This window comes from Lampetra fluviatilis, unplaced genomic scaffold, assembly GCF_964198595.1.
Source record: "Lampetra fluviatilis unplaced genomic scaffold, kcLamFluv1.1 SCAFFOLD_401, whole genome shotgun sequence".
NCBI lineage: Eukaryota > Metazoa > Chordata > Hyperoartia > Petromyzontiformes > Petromyzontidae > Lampetra > Lampetra fluviatilis.
The window spans coordinates 39,222-58,942 of NW_027620631.1; the positions used below are offsets into that span (position 1 = coordinate 39,222).

The 19,721-nt window shown below is 55.4% G+C and overlaps 1 protein-coding gene across 1 annotated transcript; it reads right to left on the reverse strand.

The window, feature by feature from the left end:
* Positions 1-1,456: 1,456 nt before the first annotated feature.
* UNG (uracil DNA glycosylase) lies at positions 1,457-19,450 on the reverse strand. The gene is made up of 6 exons (XM_078884735.1): positions 19,106-19,450; positions 17,483-17,578; positions 14,831-14,950; positions 14,736-14,799; positions 6,686-6,864; positions 1,457-1,904 (listed from the first exon to the last, which is right to left on the reverse strand). Exons 1-6 carry the CDS (start codon positions 19,361-19,363, stop codon positions 1,761-1,763), a joined length of 861 nt encoding a protein of 286 aa, XP_078740861.1. The 5' UTR covers positions 19,364-19,450; the 3' UTR covers positions 1,457-1,760.
* Between the last annotated feature and the right edge of the window lie 271 nt (positions 19,451-19,721).

A 19,721-nucleotide genomic window follows, 5' to 3' on the forward strand; every position in this document is an offset into this window, starting at 1 on the left:
ACCATCATCACCATCACAATCCTTACAAACATCACCACCATCATCACCATCACAATCCTTACAAACATCACCACCATCATCACCATCACAATCCTTACAAACATCACCACCATCATCACCATCACAATCCTTACAAACACCATCACCATCATCACCATGACCCAAACACCATCACCATCATCACCATCACAATCCTTACAAACATCACCACCATCATCACCATCACAATCCTTACAAACACCATCACCATCATCACCATGACCCAAACACCATCACCATCATCACCATCACAATCCTTACAAACACCATCATCACCATCACCTAAACATCACTATGAGTGGGTGGGGGTCTCTCTGTGGGTCCCTGTGGGGGTCCCTGTGGGGGTCTCTGTGGGTCTCTGTGGGGGTCTCTGTGGGGGTCTCTGTGGGGTCTCTGTGGGGGTCTCTGTGGGGGTCTCTGGGGGTCTCTGTGGGGGTCTCTGTGGGGGTCTCTGTGGGGGTCTCTGTGGGGGTCTCTGTGGGGGTCTCTGGGGGTCTCTGGGGGTCTCTGTTGGGGTCTCTGTGGGGGTCTCTGTGGGGGTCTCTGTGGGGGTCTCTGTGGGGGTCTCTGTGGGGGTCTCTGTGGGGGTCTCTGTGGGTCTCTGTAGGGGTCTCTGTGGGGGTCTCTGTAGGGGTCTCTGTGGGGGTCTCTGTGGGGGTCTCTGTGGGTCTCTGTGGGGGTCTCTGTGGGGGTCTCTGGGGGTCTCTGTGGGTCTCTGTGGGGGTCTCTGTGGGGGTCTCTGTGGGGGTCTCTGTGGGGGTCTCTGTGGGGGTCTCTGTGGGGGTCTCTGGGGGTCTCTGGGGGTCTCTGTGGGGGTCTCTGTTGGGGTCTCTGTGGGGGTCTCTGTGGGGGTCTCTGTGGGGGTCTCTGTGGGGGTCTCTGTGGGGGTCTCTGTGGGGGTCTCTGTGGGGGTCCCTGTGGGGGTCTCTGTGGGGGTCTCTGTGGGGGTCTCTGTGGGTCTCTGTGGGTCTCTGTGGGGGTCTCTGTGGGGGTCTCTGTGGGGGTCTCTGTGTCTCTGTGGGGGTCTCTGTGGGGGTCTCTGTGGGGGTCTCTGTGGGGGTCTCTGTGGGGGTCTCTGTGTGGGTCTCTGTGTGGGTCTCTGTGGGGGTCTCTGTGGGGGTCTCTCTGGGGGTCTCTGTGGGGGTCTCTGTGGGGGTTTCTGTGGGGGTCTCTGTGGGGGTCTCTGTGGGGGTCTCTGTGTGGGTCTCTGTGGGGGTCTCTGTGGGGGTCTCTGTGGGGGTCTCTGTGGGTGTCTCTGTGGGGGTCTCTGTGGGGGTCTCTGTGGGGGTCTCTGTGGGGGTCTCTGTGGGGGTCTCTGTGGGGGTTGCTGTGGGGGTCTCTGTGGGGGTCTCTGTGGGGGTCTCTGTGGGGGTCTCTGTGGGGGTCTCTGTGGGGGTCGCTGTGGGGGTCTCTGTGGGGGTCTCTGTGGGGGTCTCTGTGGGGGTCCCTGTGGGTCTCTATGAATGATTGAGTGAGTGAGTCAGGGTCTCTATGAGTGAGTGAGTGAGTCTATGAGTGAGTGAGTGAGTCAGGGTCTCTATGAGTGAGTGAATGAGTTGGGGTCTCTATGAGTGAGTGAATGAGTTGGGGTCTCTATGAGTGAGTGAATGAATGAGTTGGGGTCTCTATGAGTGAGTGAGTCTAGGAGTGAATGAGTTGGGGTCTCTATGAATGAGTGAATGAATGAGTGAGTGAGTCTATGAATGAATGAGTCAGGGTCTCTACGCGTGAAGGAGCCAGTCGATGGGAGCGAGCCCCTGTGCCTGCAGGATGGAGTTTGTCCGTGAGAAGTGACCACAGCCCAGGAATCCGCGGTGGGCAGACAGAGGAGATGGGTGCGGGGCTGTGAGCACGTGGTGCTTACTCTGCACACACAGAGACACACACAGAGACACACACAGTGAGACACAGTGAGACACACACAGAGACACACACAGTGAGACACAGTGAGACACACACAGACACACACAGAGACACACACAGACACACACACAGAGACACACACAGAGACACAGTGAGACACAGAGACACACACAGAGACACACACACAGACACACACAGACACACACAGACACACACACAGACACACAGAGACACAGACACACACACAGACACACACACAGACACACACACAGACACACACACAGTGAGACACAGTGAGACACACACAGAGACACACACAGTGAGACACACACAGAGACACACACAGTGAGACACACACAGAGACACACACAGTGAGACACAGTGAGACACACACAGAGACACACACAGTGAGACACACACAGAGACACACACAGTGAGACACAGTGAGACACACACACAGACACACACACAGATACACACACAGTGAGACACACAGAGACACACACAGTGAGACACAGTGAGACACACACAGTGAGACACACACAGAGACACACACAGTGAGACACAGTGAGACACACACAGTGAGACACACACAGTGAGACACACAGAGACACAGTGAGACACAGTGAGACACACAGAGATACACACAGTGAGACACACACAGTGAGACACAGTGAGACACACACAGAGACACACACAGTGAGACACACACAGTGAGACACAGTGAGACACACACAGAGACACAGAGACACACACAGAGACACACAGAGACACACACAGAGACACACACAGTGAGACACACAGAGACACAGTGAGACACAGTGAGACACACAGAGACACACACAGTGAGACACACAGAGACACAGTGAGACACAGTGAGACACACACAGAGACACACACAGAGACACAGAGACACACACAGAGACACAGTGAGACACACTCAGACACAGTGAGACACAGTGAGACACAGTGACACACACAGAGACACACACAGAGACACAGTGAGACACACACAGACACACACAGAGACACAGTGAGACACAGTGAGACACACACAGAGATACACACAGTGAGACACACACAGTGAGACACACAGTGAGACACACAGAGACACAGTGAGACACACAGAGACACAGAGACACACACAGAGACACACAGAGACACACAGAGACACAGTGAGACACACAGAGACACAGAGACACACACAGAGACACACAGAGACACACACAGAGATACACAGAGACACACAGAGACACAGTGAGACACACAGAGACACAGAGACACACACAGAGACACACAGAGACACACACAGAGACACACACAGAGACACACAGAGACACACACAGAGACACACAGAGACACACACAGAGACACAGTGAGACACACACAGAGACACACACACAGAGACACACACACAGAGACACACACACAGAGACACACACAGAGACACACACACAGAGACACACACAGAGACACAGTGAGACACAGTGAGACACACAGAGACACACACAGAGACACAGTGAGACACACACAGAGACACACACACAGAGACACACACACAGAGACACACACACAGAGACACACACAGAGACACACACACAGAGACACACACAGAGACACAGTGAGACACAGTGAGACACACAGAGACACACACAGTGAGACACACAGAGACACAGTGAGACACAGTGAGACACACACAGAGACACACACAGAGACACAGAGACACACACAGAGACACACACACAGATACACACACACAGAGACACACACAGTGAGACACACACAGTGAGACACAGTGAGACACACACAGAGACACACACAGAGACACAGAGACACAGAGACACACACAGAGACACAGTGAGACACAGTGAGACACACACAGAGACACACACAGAGACACAGAGACACACACAGAGACACAGTGAGACACAGTGAGACACACACAGAGACACACACAGAGACACACACAGAGACACAGAGACACACACAGAGACACAGTGAGACACAGTGACACACACAGAGACACACACAGAGACACAGTGAGACACACACAGACACACACAGAGACACACACAGACATGACAGAGAGTAGCGAGTGTAGTGGTCAGTGTAGTGGTGAGTGTAGTGGTGAGTGTACTAGTGGTGAGTGTGGTGAGTGTACTAGTGGTGAGTGTGGTGAGTGTACTAGTGGTGAGTGTGGTGAGTGTACTAGTGGTGAGTGTGGTGAGTGTACTAGTGGTGAGTGTGGTGAGTGTACTAGTGGTGAGTGTGGTGAGTGTACTAGTGGTGAGTGTGGTGAGTGGTGGTGAGTAGTGGTGAGTGTAGTGAGTGTACTAGTGGTGAGTGTGGTGAGTGTACTAGTGGTGAGTGTAGTGAGTGTACTAGTGGTGAGTGTGGTGAGTGTACTAGTGGTGAGTGTGGTGAGTGTACTAGTGGTGAGTGTGGTGAGTGTACTAGTGGTGAGTGTGGTGAGTGTACTAGTGGTGAGTGTGGTGAGTGGTGGTGAGTAGTGGTGAGTGTAGTGAGTGTACTAGTGGTGAGTGGTGGTGAGTAGTGGTGAGTGTAGTGAGTGTACTAGTGGTGAGTGTAGTGAGTGTACTAGTGGTGAGTGTGGTGAGTGTACTAGTGGTGAGTGTGGTGAGTGTACTAGTGGTGAGTGTGGTGAGTGTACTAGTGGTGAGTGTGGTGAGTGTACTAGTGGTGAGTGTAGTGAGTGTACTAGTGGTGAGTGTGGTGAGTGTACTAGTGGTGAGTGTGGTGAGTGTACTAGTGGTGAGTGTAGTGAGTGTACTAGTGGTGAGTGTGGTGAGTGTACTAGTGGTGAGTGTGGTGAGTGTACTAGTGGTGAGTGTAGTGAGTGTACTAGTGGTGAGTGTGGTGAGTGTACTAGTGGTGAGTGTAGTGAGTGTACTAGTGGTGAGTGTAGTGAGTGTACTAGTGGTGAGTGTGGTGAGTGTGGTGAGTGTGGTGAGTGTAGTGAGTGTACTAGTGGTGAGTGTGGTGAGTGTACTAGTGGTGAGTGTAGTGAGTGTACTAGTGGTGAGTGTGGTGAGTGTACTAGTGGTGAGTGTAGTGAGTGTACTAGTGGTGAGTGTGGTGAGTGTGCTAGTGGTGAGTGTAGTGAGTGTACTAGTGGTGAGTGTGGTGAGTGTACTAGTGGTGAGTGTACTAGTGGTGAGTGTACTAGTGGTGAGTGTGGTGAGTGTACTAGTGGTGAGTGTAGTGAGTGTACTAGTGGTGAGTGTGGTGAGTGTACTAGTGGTGAGTGTGGTGAGTGTACTAGTGGTGAGTGTAGTGAGTGTACTAGTGGTGAGTGTGGTGAGTGTACTAGTGGTGAGTGTAGTGAGTGTGCTAGTGGTGAGTGTAGTGAGTGTACTAGTGGTGAGTGTGGTGAGTGTACTAGTGGTGAGTGTGGTGAGTGTGGTGAGTGTACTAGTGGTGAGTGTAGTGAGTGTGCTAGTGGTGAGTGTAGTGAGTGTACTAGTGGTGAGTGTAGTGAGTGTACTAGTGGTGAGTGTGGTGAGTGTGCTAGTGGTGAGTGTAGTGAGTGTACTAGTGGTGAGTGTGGTGAGTGTACTAGTGGTGAGTGTGGTGAGTGTACTAGTGGTGAGTGTGGTGAGTGTACTAGTGGTGAGTGTGGTGAGTGTGCTAGTGGTGAGTGTGGTGAGTGTACTAGTGGTGAGTGTAGTGAGTGTACTAGTGGTGAGTGTAGTGAGTGTACTAGTGGTGAGTGTGGTGAGTGTACTAGTGGTGAGTGTAGTGAGTGTACTAGTGGTGAGTGTGATGAGTGTACTAGTGGTGAGTGTGGTGAGTGTACTAGTGGTGAGTGTGGTGAGTGTACTAGTGGTGAGTGTGGTGAGTGTACTAGTGGTGAGTGTAGTGAGTGTACTAGTGGTGAGTGTGGTGAGTGTACTAGTGGTGAGTGTAGTGAGTGTACTAGTGGTGAGTGTAGTGAGTGTACTAGTGGTGAGTGTGGTGAGTGTACTAGTGGTGAGTGTGGTGAGTGTACTAGTGGTGAGTGTACTAGTGGTGAGTGTGGTGAGTGTACTAGTGGTGAGTGTACTAGTGGTGAGTGTGGTGAGTGTACTAGTGGTGAGTGTACTAGTGGTGAGTGTGGTGAGTGTACTAGTGGTGAGTGTACTAGTGGTGAGTGTGGTGAGTGTGCTAGTGGTGAGTGTGGTGAGTGTACTAGTGGTGAGTGTAGTGAGTGTACTAGTGGTGAGTGTAGTGAGTGTACTAGTGGTGAGTGTGGTGAGTGTGCTAGTGGTGAGTGTAGTGAGTGTACTAGTGGTGAGTGTAGTGAGTGTGCTAGTGGTGAGTGTGGTGAGTGTACTAGTGGTGAGTGTGGTGAGTGTACTAGTGGTGAGTGTGGTGAGTGTACTAGTGGTGAGTGTGGTGAGTGTACTAGTGGTGAGTGTAGTGAGTGTACTGGTGGTGAGTGTACTAGTGGTGAGTGTGGTGAGTGTACTAGTGGTGAGTGTAGTGAGTGTACTAGTGGTGAGTGTAGTGAGTGTACTAGTGGTGAGTGTACTAGTGGTGAGTGTGGTGCGTGTACTAGTGGTGAGTGTGGTGAGTGTACTAGTGGTGAGTGTAGTGAGTGTACTAGTGGTGAGTGTGGTGAGTGTACTAGTGGTGAGTGTACTAGTGGTGAGTGTGGTGAGTGTACTAGTGGTGAGTGTGGTGAGTGTACTAGTGGTGAGTGTGGTGAGTGTACTAGTGGTGAGTGTACTAGTGGTGAGTGTAGTGAGTGTAGTAGTGGTGAGTGGTGGTGAGTGGTCCTCACGCGGCTGATGGAGGCCCCACACCTCTGAGCCTCAGCTCCCCACAGCAGGAACACCAGTCCGCTGGCCTGGTGGTTGAGCCAGGAGATCACCGCCCCGGTGAGGAGCTCCCAGCCGCGGCCGCGGTGAGAGTTTGCCAGGCCGGCTCGCACCGTGAGCACGGTGTTGAGTAGCAGCACCCCTACACACAGTCACACACACACAGTCACACACACACAGTGACACACACACAGTCACGCAGTCACACACAGTGACACACACACACAGTGACACACACACAGTCACACACACACACAGTGACACACAGTCACACACACAGTGACACACACACAGAGTTTGCCAGGCCGGCTCGCACCGTGAGCACGGTGTTGAGTAGCAGCACCCCTACACACAGTCATACACACACAGTCACACACACACAGTGACACACACACAGTCACACAGTCACACACAGTGACACACACACAGAGAGTTTGCCAGGCCGGCTCGCACCGTGAGCACGGTGTTGAGTAGCAGCACCCCTACACACAGTCACACACACACAGTCACACACACACAGTGACACACACACAGTCACGCAGTCACACACAGTGACACACACACACAGTGACACACACACAGTCACACACACACACAGTGACACACAGTCACACACACAGTGACACACACACAGAGTTTGCCAGGCCGGCTCGCACCGTGAGCACGGTGTTGAGTAGCAGCACCCCTACACACAGTCATACACACACAGTCACACACACACAGTGACACACACACAGTCACACAGTCACACACAGTGACACACACACAGAGAGTTTGCCAGGCCGGCTCGCACCGTGAGCACGGTGTTGAGTAGCAGCACCCCTACACACAGTCATACACACACAGTCACACACACACAGTGACACACAGTGACACACAGTGACACACAGTGACACACACACAGTCACACACACAGTCAGTGACACACAGTCACACACACACAGTCAGTGACACAGTCACACACAGTGACACACAGTGACACACAGTGACACACACAGTGACACACACAGACACACACAGTGACACACACACACAGTGATACACACATAGACACACAGACACACACACAGTGACACACACACACACACATAGACACACAGACACACACACAGTGACACACACACACAGTGACACACACACACACAGTGACACACACACACAGACACACACACAGTGACACACACAGACACAGTGACACACACACAGTGACACACACAGACACACACACGGACACACAGTGACACACACACAGTGACACACACACACACACACACAGTGACACACACAGTGACACACACACACACAGTGACACACACACACACAGTGACAAAGACAAAGATCCCCCGTATAGCCTTAACAGACTGTAGGGGCAAGTGCTGTTAGCGAGCACCTATGAAGGCCGGAACGGCACACGAGGGGGTGGGTGGCCAGCACCACGCCCGACCGCCTTTGTCTCCCTAGCGGCGATGTTTACACACCGCTACACCAGGTACTCATTTGAGGCTGAGTCGACCTAGGGGAGGCCCAGGACCGGTTCAGATAATCGTCACTGGTGTTTGCCGTGAGCGGGAATCGAACCCAGGTCGCCAAGTTCGTAGTGCAGCGCGCTAACCACTACACCCACCGCTCCCCACACACACACACACAGACACACACACACACAGTGACACACACACACAGACACACACACACACAGTGACACACACACACAGACACACACACACACAGTGACACACACACACAGACACACACACACACAGTGACACACACACACAGACACACACACACACAGTGACACACACACACAGACACACACACACACAGTGACACACACACACAGACACACACACACACAGTGACACACACACACAGACACACACACACACAGTGACACACACACACAGACACACACACACACACAGACACACACACACACAGTGACACACACACACAGACACACACACACACAGTGACACACACACACAGACACACACACACAGACACACACACACACAGTGACACACACACACAGTGACACACACAGACACACAGTGACACACACACACACACAGTGACACACACAGTGACACACACACACACAGTGACACACACACACAGTGACACACACACACACACAGTGACACACACAGACAGTGACACACACACACAGACACACACACACACAGTGACACACACACACAGACACACACACACACAGTGACACACACACACAGTGACACACACACACAGTGACACACACAGACACACACACACACAGTGACACACACACACAGTGACACACACAGACAGTGACACACACACACACAGTGACACACACACACAGTGACACACACACACAGTGACACACACAGACAGTGACACACACACACACACAGTGACACACACACACACACAGTGACACACACACACACACAGTGACACACACACACAGTGACACACACACACACACAGTGACACACACAGACAGTGACACACACACACAGACACACACACACACAGTGACACACACACACACAGTGACACACACACACACAGTGACACACACACACAGACACACACACACACAGTGACACACACACACAGTGACACACACAGACACACACACACACAGTGACACACACACACAGTGACACACACAGACAGTGACACACACACACACAGTGACACACACAGACACACAGTGACACACACACACACACAGTGACACACACACACAGTGACACACACACAGACAGTGACACACACACACACAGTGACACACACACACACACAGTGACACACACACAGACACACACACACACACAGTGACACACACACACAGTGACACACACACACACACAGTGACACACACAGACAGTGACACACACAGACAGTGACACACACACACAGTGACACACACACACAGTGACACACACACACAGTGACACACACACACACACACAGTGACACACACACACAGTGACACACACACACAGTGACACACACACACAGTGACACACACAGACAGTGACACACACACACACACAGTGACACACACAGACAGTGACACACACACACACACAGTGACACACACACACAGTGACACACACAGACAGTGACACACACACACACAGTGACACACACAGACAGTGACACACACACACAGTGACACACACAGACAGTGACACACACACACAGTGACACACACAGACAGTGACACACACAGACAGTGACACACACAGACAGTGACACACACACACACAGTGACACACACAGACAGTGACACACACACACACAGTGACACACACAGACAGTGACACACACACACAGTGACACACACAGACAGTGACACACACACACAGTGACACACACAGACAGTGACACACACACACAGTGACACACACACACACAGTGACACACACACACACAGTGACACACACAGACAGTGACACACACACACAGTGACACACACAGACAGTGACACACACAGACACAGTGACACACACACCCACACAGTGACACACACACAGTTACACACAGTGACACACAGTGACACACACAGACACAGTGACACACACAGACACAGTGACACACACAGACACAGTGACACACACACACACAGTGACACACACAGTGACACACACACACAGTGACACACACACACACAGTGACACACACACACACACACAGTGACACACACACACACACACAGTGACACACACACACAGTGACACACACAGTGACACACACACACACAGTGACATACACACACAGACACACACACACAAGACACAGTGACACACACACACAGTGACACACACACACAGTGACACACACACAGTGACACACACAGACAGTGACACACACACACACACACAGTGACACACACACACTGACACACACAGACAGTGACACACACACACACAGTGACACACACAGACAGTGACACACACACAGTGACACACACAGACAGTGACACACACACACAGTGACACACACAGACAGTGACACACACACACAGTGACACACACAGACAGTGACACACACACAGACAGTGACACACACACACACAGTGACACACACAGACAGTGACACACACACACAGTGACACACACAGACAGTGACACACACACACAGTGACACACACAGACAGTGACACACACACACACAGTGACACACACACACACAGTTACACACAGTGACACACAGTGACACACACAGACACAGTGACACACACAGACACAGTGACACACACACACACAGTGACACACACAGTGACACACACACACAGTGACACACACACACACAGTGACACACACACACACACACAGTGACACACACACACACAGTGACACACACAGACAGTGACACACACACACAGTGACACACACAGACAGTGACACACACAGACACAGTGACACACACACCCACACAGTGACACACACACAGTTACACACAGTGACACACAGTGACACACACAGACACAGTGACACACACAGACACAGTGACACACACAGACACAGTGACACACACACACACAGTGACACACACAGTGACACACACACACAGTGACACACACACACACAGTGACACACACACACACACACAGTGACACACACACACACACACAGTGACACACACACACAGTGACACACACAGTGACACACACACACACAGTGACATACACACACAGACACACACACACAAGACACAGTGACACACACACACAGTGACACACACACACAGTGACACACACACAGTGACACACACAGACAGTGACACACACACACACAGTGACACACACACACTGACACACACAGACAGTGACACACACACACACAGTGACACACACACAGTGACACACACAGACAGTGACACACACACACAGTGACACACACAGACAGTGACACACACACACAGTGACACACACAGACAGTGACACACACACAGACAGTGACACACACACACACAGTGACACACACAGACAGTGACACACACACACAGTGACACACACAGACAGTGACACACACACACAGTGACACACACACACACAGTGACACACACACACACAGTGACACACACAGACAGTGACACACACACACAGTGACACACACAGACAGTGACACACACACACAGTGACACACACAGACAGTGACACACACACACACAGTGACACACACACACACAGTTACACACAGTGACACACAGTGACACACACAGACACAGTGACACACACAGACACAGTGACACACACACACACAGTGACACACACAGTGACACACACACACAGTGACACACACACACACAGTGACACACACACACACACACAGTGACACACACACACACACACAGTGACACACACACACAGTGACACACACAGTGACACACACACACACAGTGACATACACAGTGACACACACACACAGTGACACACACACAGTGACACAGACACACACAGTGACACACACACACAGTGACACACACAGTGAGACACACACAGTGACACACACACACACAGTGACACACACACACACACAGTGACACACACACACAGTGACACACACACACAGTGACACACACAGACACACACAGTGACACACACACAGACACACAGTGACACACACACAGACACACACACACACAGTGACACACACACACAGTGACACACACAGTGACACACACAGTGACACACACACACAGTGACACACACACACAGACACACACAGTGACACACACACACAGTGACACACACACAGACACACACACACACAGTGACACACACACACACACAGTGACACACAGTGACACACACAGTGACACACACACATAGTGACACACACACACACAGTGACACACACACACACACAGTGACACACACACACACAGTGACACACACACACACAGTGACACACACACACACAGTGACACACACACACACACAGTGACACACACACAGTGACACACACAGACCCAGCAGGTGCCACGGGTCGACTGACCGAGATGACCGAGATGACTGACTGATGCACCACCTGTGCCCCCTACTGTGCCAACTTGCTGTGCTTTAGCCACCCGGCGCTCCGCTCGTTGTTGTGAGCGTCGCTCCTCCGCCCTCCGTTGTTGTTGGAGGGCGACTGCCTCCAACTGCCCAGTAGCGTCCTTCACGAGCCTCCTCCACTGAGGCCGATCTTGACACCGCTGGTACCAGTCATCCGCAAGTCCACTCAGCTCCACGTCCTCCTGTACCACATCACTCCATCTCTTCTCTAGCCCGTGCGCGCCCGTTTAGCCCCCTCGATCCGGCCGAACAAAAGCTGCTTAGGCATGCGGTGGCTGGGCATGTGGGCTACATGACCCAGCCAACGCAGCCTTGCCTGCCAGAGGAGCTCACTGATGGGACTTTGCCCAGATCTTTCAAGGACTTGTGAGCTCCTCACACAATCCAGCCTGGTTAAACCCAGGATGGATCGTAGGCAGGCCAGCCTGAATGTTTCCAACCGGCGAAGATGCTCCACTAGGGGGGTCCACGTTTCGCAAGCGTAGAGAAGGGAGGGAATGACCGTGGCCGAAAAGACCTGAAGCTTCGTCCGGAGCGACAGACCAGGTAGCTTCCACACAGCGTTACGCAACCGATGAAAAGATATTGCCGCTCGACTGATTCGGAGTGAGACCTCTGCTGATAAACTGGAGCCGGTCATAACCACACTGCCCAGGTATGGGAAACTCTCCACTCTCTCCACAACTGCCCCATCACCAATTGGGAGTTGTGGGGGTGGAGTGTCCGATGGTACAAAATACCCAGGCAGGTGCTTAGTTTTGGTGGGGCTGATGGTAAGGCCCCACCTCTTAGTGGCACGCTCCAGTCTCAGCAGCAGCGTCTCCAACTCCTCTTCTGAATGAGCAGCTATTACCAAATCATCGGCATACATAACGTGGTTGACCAATAGGGAGCCATCCCTTGATCGCACCCGGGCGTCGATCAGCCTCCCATTATATCTGTACCAAATGGAAATTCCCCCGGTACAGCTATTGAAGGCTTCACGAACTACGCAGTCGAAATAGATGTTAAATAATGTGGGAGCCAGAGGACATCCCTGTCGCACCCCAAGGTGTACAGGGAAAGGCTCCGACTCCCGGCCACGTAGTTTTACCCGGGCCTGCTCACCATCATGAAGGTCCTTAATGATCGTGAGCAGAGGGTCAGGGACTCCGAAAGCACGAAGAACAACCCAGAGCCCAGTCCTACTGATGGTATCATAGGCCTTGACCAGGTCAATAAAGCAGAGATGTAGGTCTTTTTGGAATTCCCTACACCTCTGCTGTAGCAGACGGACAGAAAATATGGCATCTGTGCAGGACCGCCCTTTCCTGAAACCGCATTGGGGCTCCGCAAGCCTCTCCTCAGCGTGCCTAGCAAGGCGATGTTGAATAATCCTTGCCAGGACCTTACCCGGCACACTGAGGAGTGAGATGCCCCTGTAGTTGTTACAGTCGGTACGGTCCCCCTTCTTAAAGAGGGGGACCACCAGGGCATCCTTCCAGTCCTGCGGAACCCGTCCAGTGGTCCAGACTGTTGTTATGATGTCATATAGGGCAGTCTGTGCACAAACGCCACCCTCCCTCAGCATTTCGCTTGGGAGATCATCTCTGCCCGGTGCCTTCCCTGGTCTCAGACTCCGGATCGCCCTCAGTACTTCCTCAACAGCTGGCACCTCAGCCAGCCACTCACAGGGGGTGACCTCTTCCAATATTTGAGGCACCGCAGCCTCAGCAGGGTTATCCCCACTTTGTGCCATGATGTTTTCCTGGCTGAGAGATTTTCCCTCCCCCAGGACCTCACAGAAATGCTCAGCAAATCTGCAAACCTGTTCCTGGGGGTCGGAGATTGGATCACCGTTTTTTCCTCTAATGATGGTAATAGGTGTGGCGCTGCAGGTTGCACACACACACACACAGTGACACACACACACACAGTTACACACACACACAGTGACACACACACACAGTGACACTCACCCTGCTGTGCCCAGGCCGTGAGGTCTCCGTGGGGGGGCCGGGAAGGGGGTGTAGCCCCGCCCCCCTCACCCCCCCCGCCCCCCCCCCCTCGCCACCTCGCGGTAGATGTTGCGGAGACTCGGGGGGGGGGGCACCCCGCGGGGGACGCTGAAGCTGAGTCCGTGAGCCTGCCCCGGGCCGTGGTACGGGTCCTGGCCCACGATCACCACCCTCACCTGGTCGGCAGGGGTCACGGGGCAGGGTCAGGGGTGAGGGGTCACGGGCGAGTCTCCGCTTCGCTCGGTCACACACTCACTCACTCAACCACTCACTCAACCAGCCACTCAACCACCCACTCACTCAACCACCCACCCACTCACTCACTCAACCACCCACTCAACCACCCACTCACTCAACCACCCACCCACTCACTCAACCACCCACCCACTCACTCACTCAACCACCCACTCACTCACCCACCCACTCACTCACTCAACCACCCACTCAACCACCCACCCACTCAACCACTCACTCACTCAACCACCCACTCAACCACCCACCCACCCACCCACTCACTCAACCACCCACTCAACCACCCACCCACCCACCCACTCACTCACCCACCCACCCACCCACCCACCCACCCACTCACCCACTCACCCACCCACTCACCCACCCACCCACTCACCCACCCACTCACCCACCCACTCACCCACCCACTCACTCACCCACCCACCCACTCACTCACTCACCCACCCACTCACCCACTCACCCACCCACCCACCCACTCACCCACCCACTCACCCACCCACTCACCCACCCACTCACCCTCTCACCCACCCAGTCACCCACCCACCCAGTCACCCACCCACCCACCCAGTCACCCACCCACCCACCCACTCACCCACCCACCCACTCACCCACCCACCCACCCACCCACCCCCTCACTCAACCACCCACCCACTCACTCACTCAACCACCCACTCAACCACCCACTCACTCAACCACCCACCCACTCACTCAACCACCCACCCACTCACTCACTCAACCACCCACTCACTCACCCACCCACTCACTCACTCAACCACCCACTCAACCACCCACCCACTCAACCACTCACTCACTCAACCACCCACTCAACCACCCACCCACCCACCCACCCACTCACTCATCCACCCACCCACCCACTCACCCACCCACCCACCCACTCACCCACTCACCCACCCACTCACCCACCCACCCACTCACCCACCCACTCACCCACCCACTCACTCACTCACTCACCCACCCACCCACTCACTCACTCACCCACCCACTCACCCACTCACCCACCCACCCACCCACTCACCCACCCACTCACCCACCCACTCACCCACTCACCCACCCAGTCACCCACCCACCCAGTCACCCACCCACCCACCCACTCACCCACCCATCCACCCACTCACCCACCCACCCACCCACCCACCCACCCACCCCCTCACCCACCCACCCACTCACCCACCCACCCACCCAGTCACCCACCCACCCACTCACCCACCCACCCACTCACCCACCCACCCACTCACCCACCCACCCACCCACCCACCCACTCACCCACCCACCCACTCACCCACCCACCCACTCACCCAGTCACCCACCCACCCAGTCACCCACCCAGTCACCCACCCACCCACTCACCCACCCACCCACTCACCCACCCACTCACCCACTCACCCACCCACTCACCCACCCACCCACTCACCCAGTCACCCACCCACCCACCCAGTCACCCACCCAGTCACCCACCCACCCACCCCCCCACCCACTCACCCACCCACCCACCCACCCACCCACTCACCCACCCACCCACCCACTCACTCACCCACCCACCCACCCACCCACTCACCCACCCACTCACTCACTCACTCACTCACCCACCCAGTCACCCACCCACTCACCCACTCACCCACCCACCCACCCACCCACTCACTCACTCACTCACCCACCCACCCACCCACTCACCCACCCACTCACTCACTCACTCACCCACCCACCCACTCACCCAGTCACCCACCCACTCACCCACTCACCCACCCACTCACCCACTCACCCACCCACCCACTCACCCACCCACTCACTCACTCACCCACTCACCCACTCACCCACCCACCCACTCACCCACCCACTCACCCACCCACCAACTCACCCACCCACCCACCCACCCACCCACCCACTCACCCACCCACCCACTCACCCACCCACTCACTCACCCACCCACCCACCCACTCACTTACCCACTCACCCACCCACTCACTCACCCACCCACCCACTCACCCACCCACTCACCCACCCACCCACTCACCCACCCACTCACCCACCCACCCACTCACTCACTCACCCACCCACCCACCCACTCACTCACTCACTCACTCACCCACCCACTCACTCACTCACCCACCCACTCACTCACCCACCCACCCACTCACCCACCCACCCACTCACTCACTCACCCACCCACCCACCCACTCACTCACTCACTCACCCACCCACTCACTCACTCACTCACCCACCCACTCACTCACCCACCCACCCACTCACCCACTCACCCACCCACTCACCCACTCACTCACTCACCCACCCACTCACTCACTCACCCACCCACTCACTCACTCACTCACCCACTCACCCACCCACCCACCCACTCACCCACCCACCCACTCACTCACTCACCCACCCACTGACTCACTCACCCACCCACTCACCCACCCACCCACTCACCCACTCACCTGTGAAGGTTCACAGAGGTGCGTCCAGGTGAACACGTGACCAGGCTCTGGGTACACCACGTGTCTCCTCCTCTCCTCCGCCACAAACTCCTTCAGCTGCCGACACAGACAAAGGTCCCCCGTGTAGCCCACGCAGTGCAGTAGGGGCAAGTGCTGCTGTTGTAAGCGTGTGTGTTGAACTTCTTTCGCACATTACGTAGTCAACCGTGATAATCTGTCTCCCTGTGTCTCCCTGTGTCTCCCTGTGTCTCCCAGTGTCTCTGTGTCTGTGTCTCCCAGTGTCTCCCAGTGTCTCCCTGTGTCTCTCTGTGTCTCTCTGTCTCCCTGTGTCTCGCTGTGTCTCTCTGTGTCTCTCTCACGCCCACACCACCACCACCATCACCACCACCACCATCACCACCACCACCACCATCACCACCACACCACCACCACCACACCACCACCACCATCACCACCACCACACCACCACCACCATCACCACCACCACACCACCACCACCATCACCACCACCACCACCACCCCCACACCACCACCACCACCCCCACACCACCATCACCACCACCACCACCACCACCACCACCACCACCATCACCACCATCACCACCACCACCACCACCACCACACCACACCACCACCACCACCACCCCCACCACCACCACCACCACCACCACCACCACCACCACCACACCACCACCACCACCACCCCCACCACCACCACCCCCACCACCACCACCACCACCACACCACCACCACCACCACCACACCACCACCACCACCACCCCCACCACCACCACCATCACCACCACCACACCACCACCAACACCACCACCACCATCACCACCACCACCACCATCACCATCACCACCACCATCACCACCACCACACCACCACCACACCACCATCACCACCACCACACCACCACCACACCACCATCACCACCACCACCACCACCACCACCATCACCACCACCACCACCATCACCATCACCACCACCATCACCACCCCCACACCACCACCACCACCCCCACACCACCATCACCACCACCACCACCACCACCACCACCACCACACCCCCACCACCACCACCCCCACCACCACCACCACCACCACACCACCACCACCACCACACCACCACCACCACCACCCCCACCACCACCACCATCACCACCACCACACCACCACCAACACCACCACCACCATCACCACCACCACCACCATCACCATCACCACCACCATCACCACCACCACACCACCACCACCACCATCACCACCACCACACCACCACCATCACCACCACCACACCACCATCACCACCACCACCACCACCACCACCATCACACCACCACCACACCACCACCACCACCATCACCACCACCACCACCACCACCACCATCACCACCACCACCACCACCACCATCACCACCACCACACCACCACCACACCACCACCATCACCATCACCACCACCACACCACCACCACCATCACCACCACCACACCACCACCACACCACACCACCACCACCACCACCACCACCACCACACCACCACCACCACCACCACCACCACCACCCCCACCACCACCACCACCACCACCACCCCCACCACCACCATCACCACCACCACCTTCTGGAAGTATCCGCGTCTCATCTCGTCTGCCAGCACCACGTCCCATCCGGGTCCCACCGCCCACTCCCCCCGAGCCCCCCCCCGGGGGACCCCCACGTGGGGGGGGACCCCCACGGGGGGGGGGGACCCCACGGGGGGGGGGACCCCCTGCACGCCCTGGGCCCCCAGGACCCCCACGGGGGGGGGCCCACGGACCCCCACGTTGCTGCTGCTCCGAAGGAGACGCCGCTTGGCCGCACGGAGAGAAGCGTCCATCCTCGCTCGCTGCTCGGGGGAGAGCGGTGGTGGTGAGGGTGGTGAGGGTGGTGGTGAGTGTGGTGGTGAGGGTGGTGGTGAGGATGGTGGTGAGGATGGTGGTGGTGATGATGATGGTGGTGGTGGTGATGGTGGTGGTGAGGATGGTGGTGAGGATGGTGGTGAGGATGGTGGTGGTGAGTGTGGTGGTGGTGAGGATGGTGATGGTGGTGAGGAGAGATTCTCTCTGCCGCGTTCCGTCTCCTGCCGGGCGGAGCTGCCGCTGCTGCAGTCGATCCGGGGAGATTTTGCGGGGGGCTCCTTGGGAGTGCGGGAGGGGGGAGAGGGGGTGGGTGAGTGGGTGGGTGAGTGAGTGAGT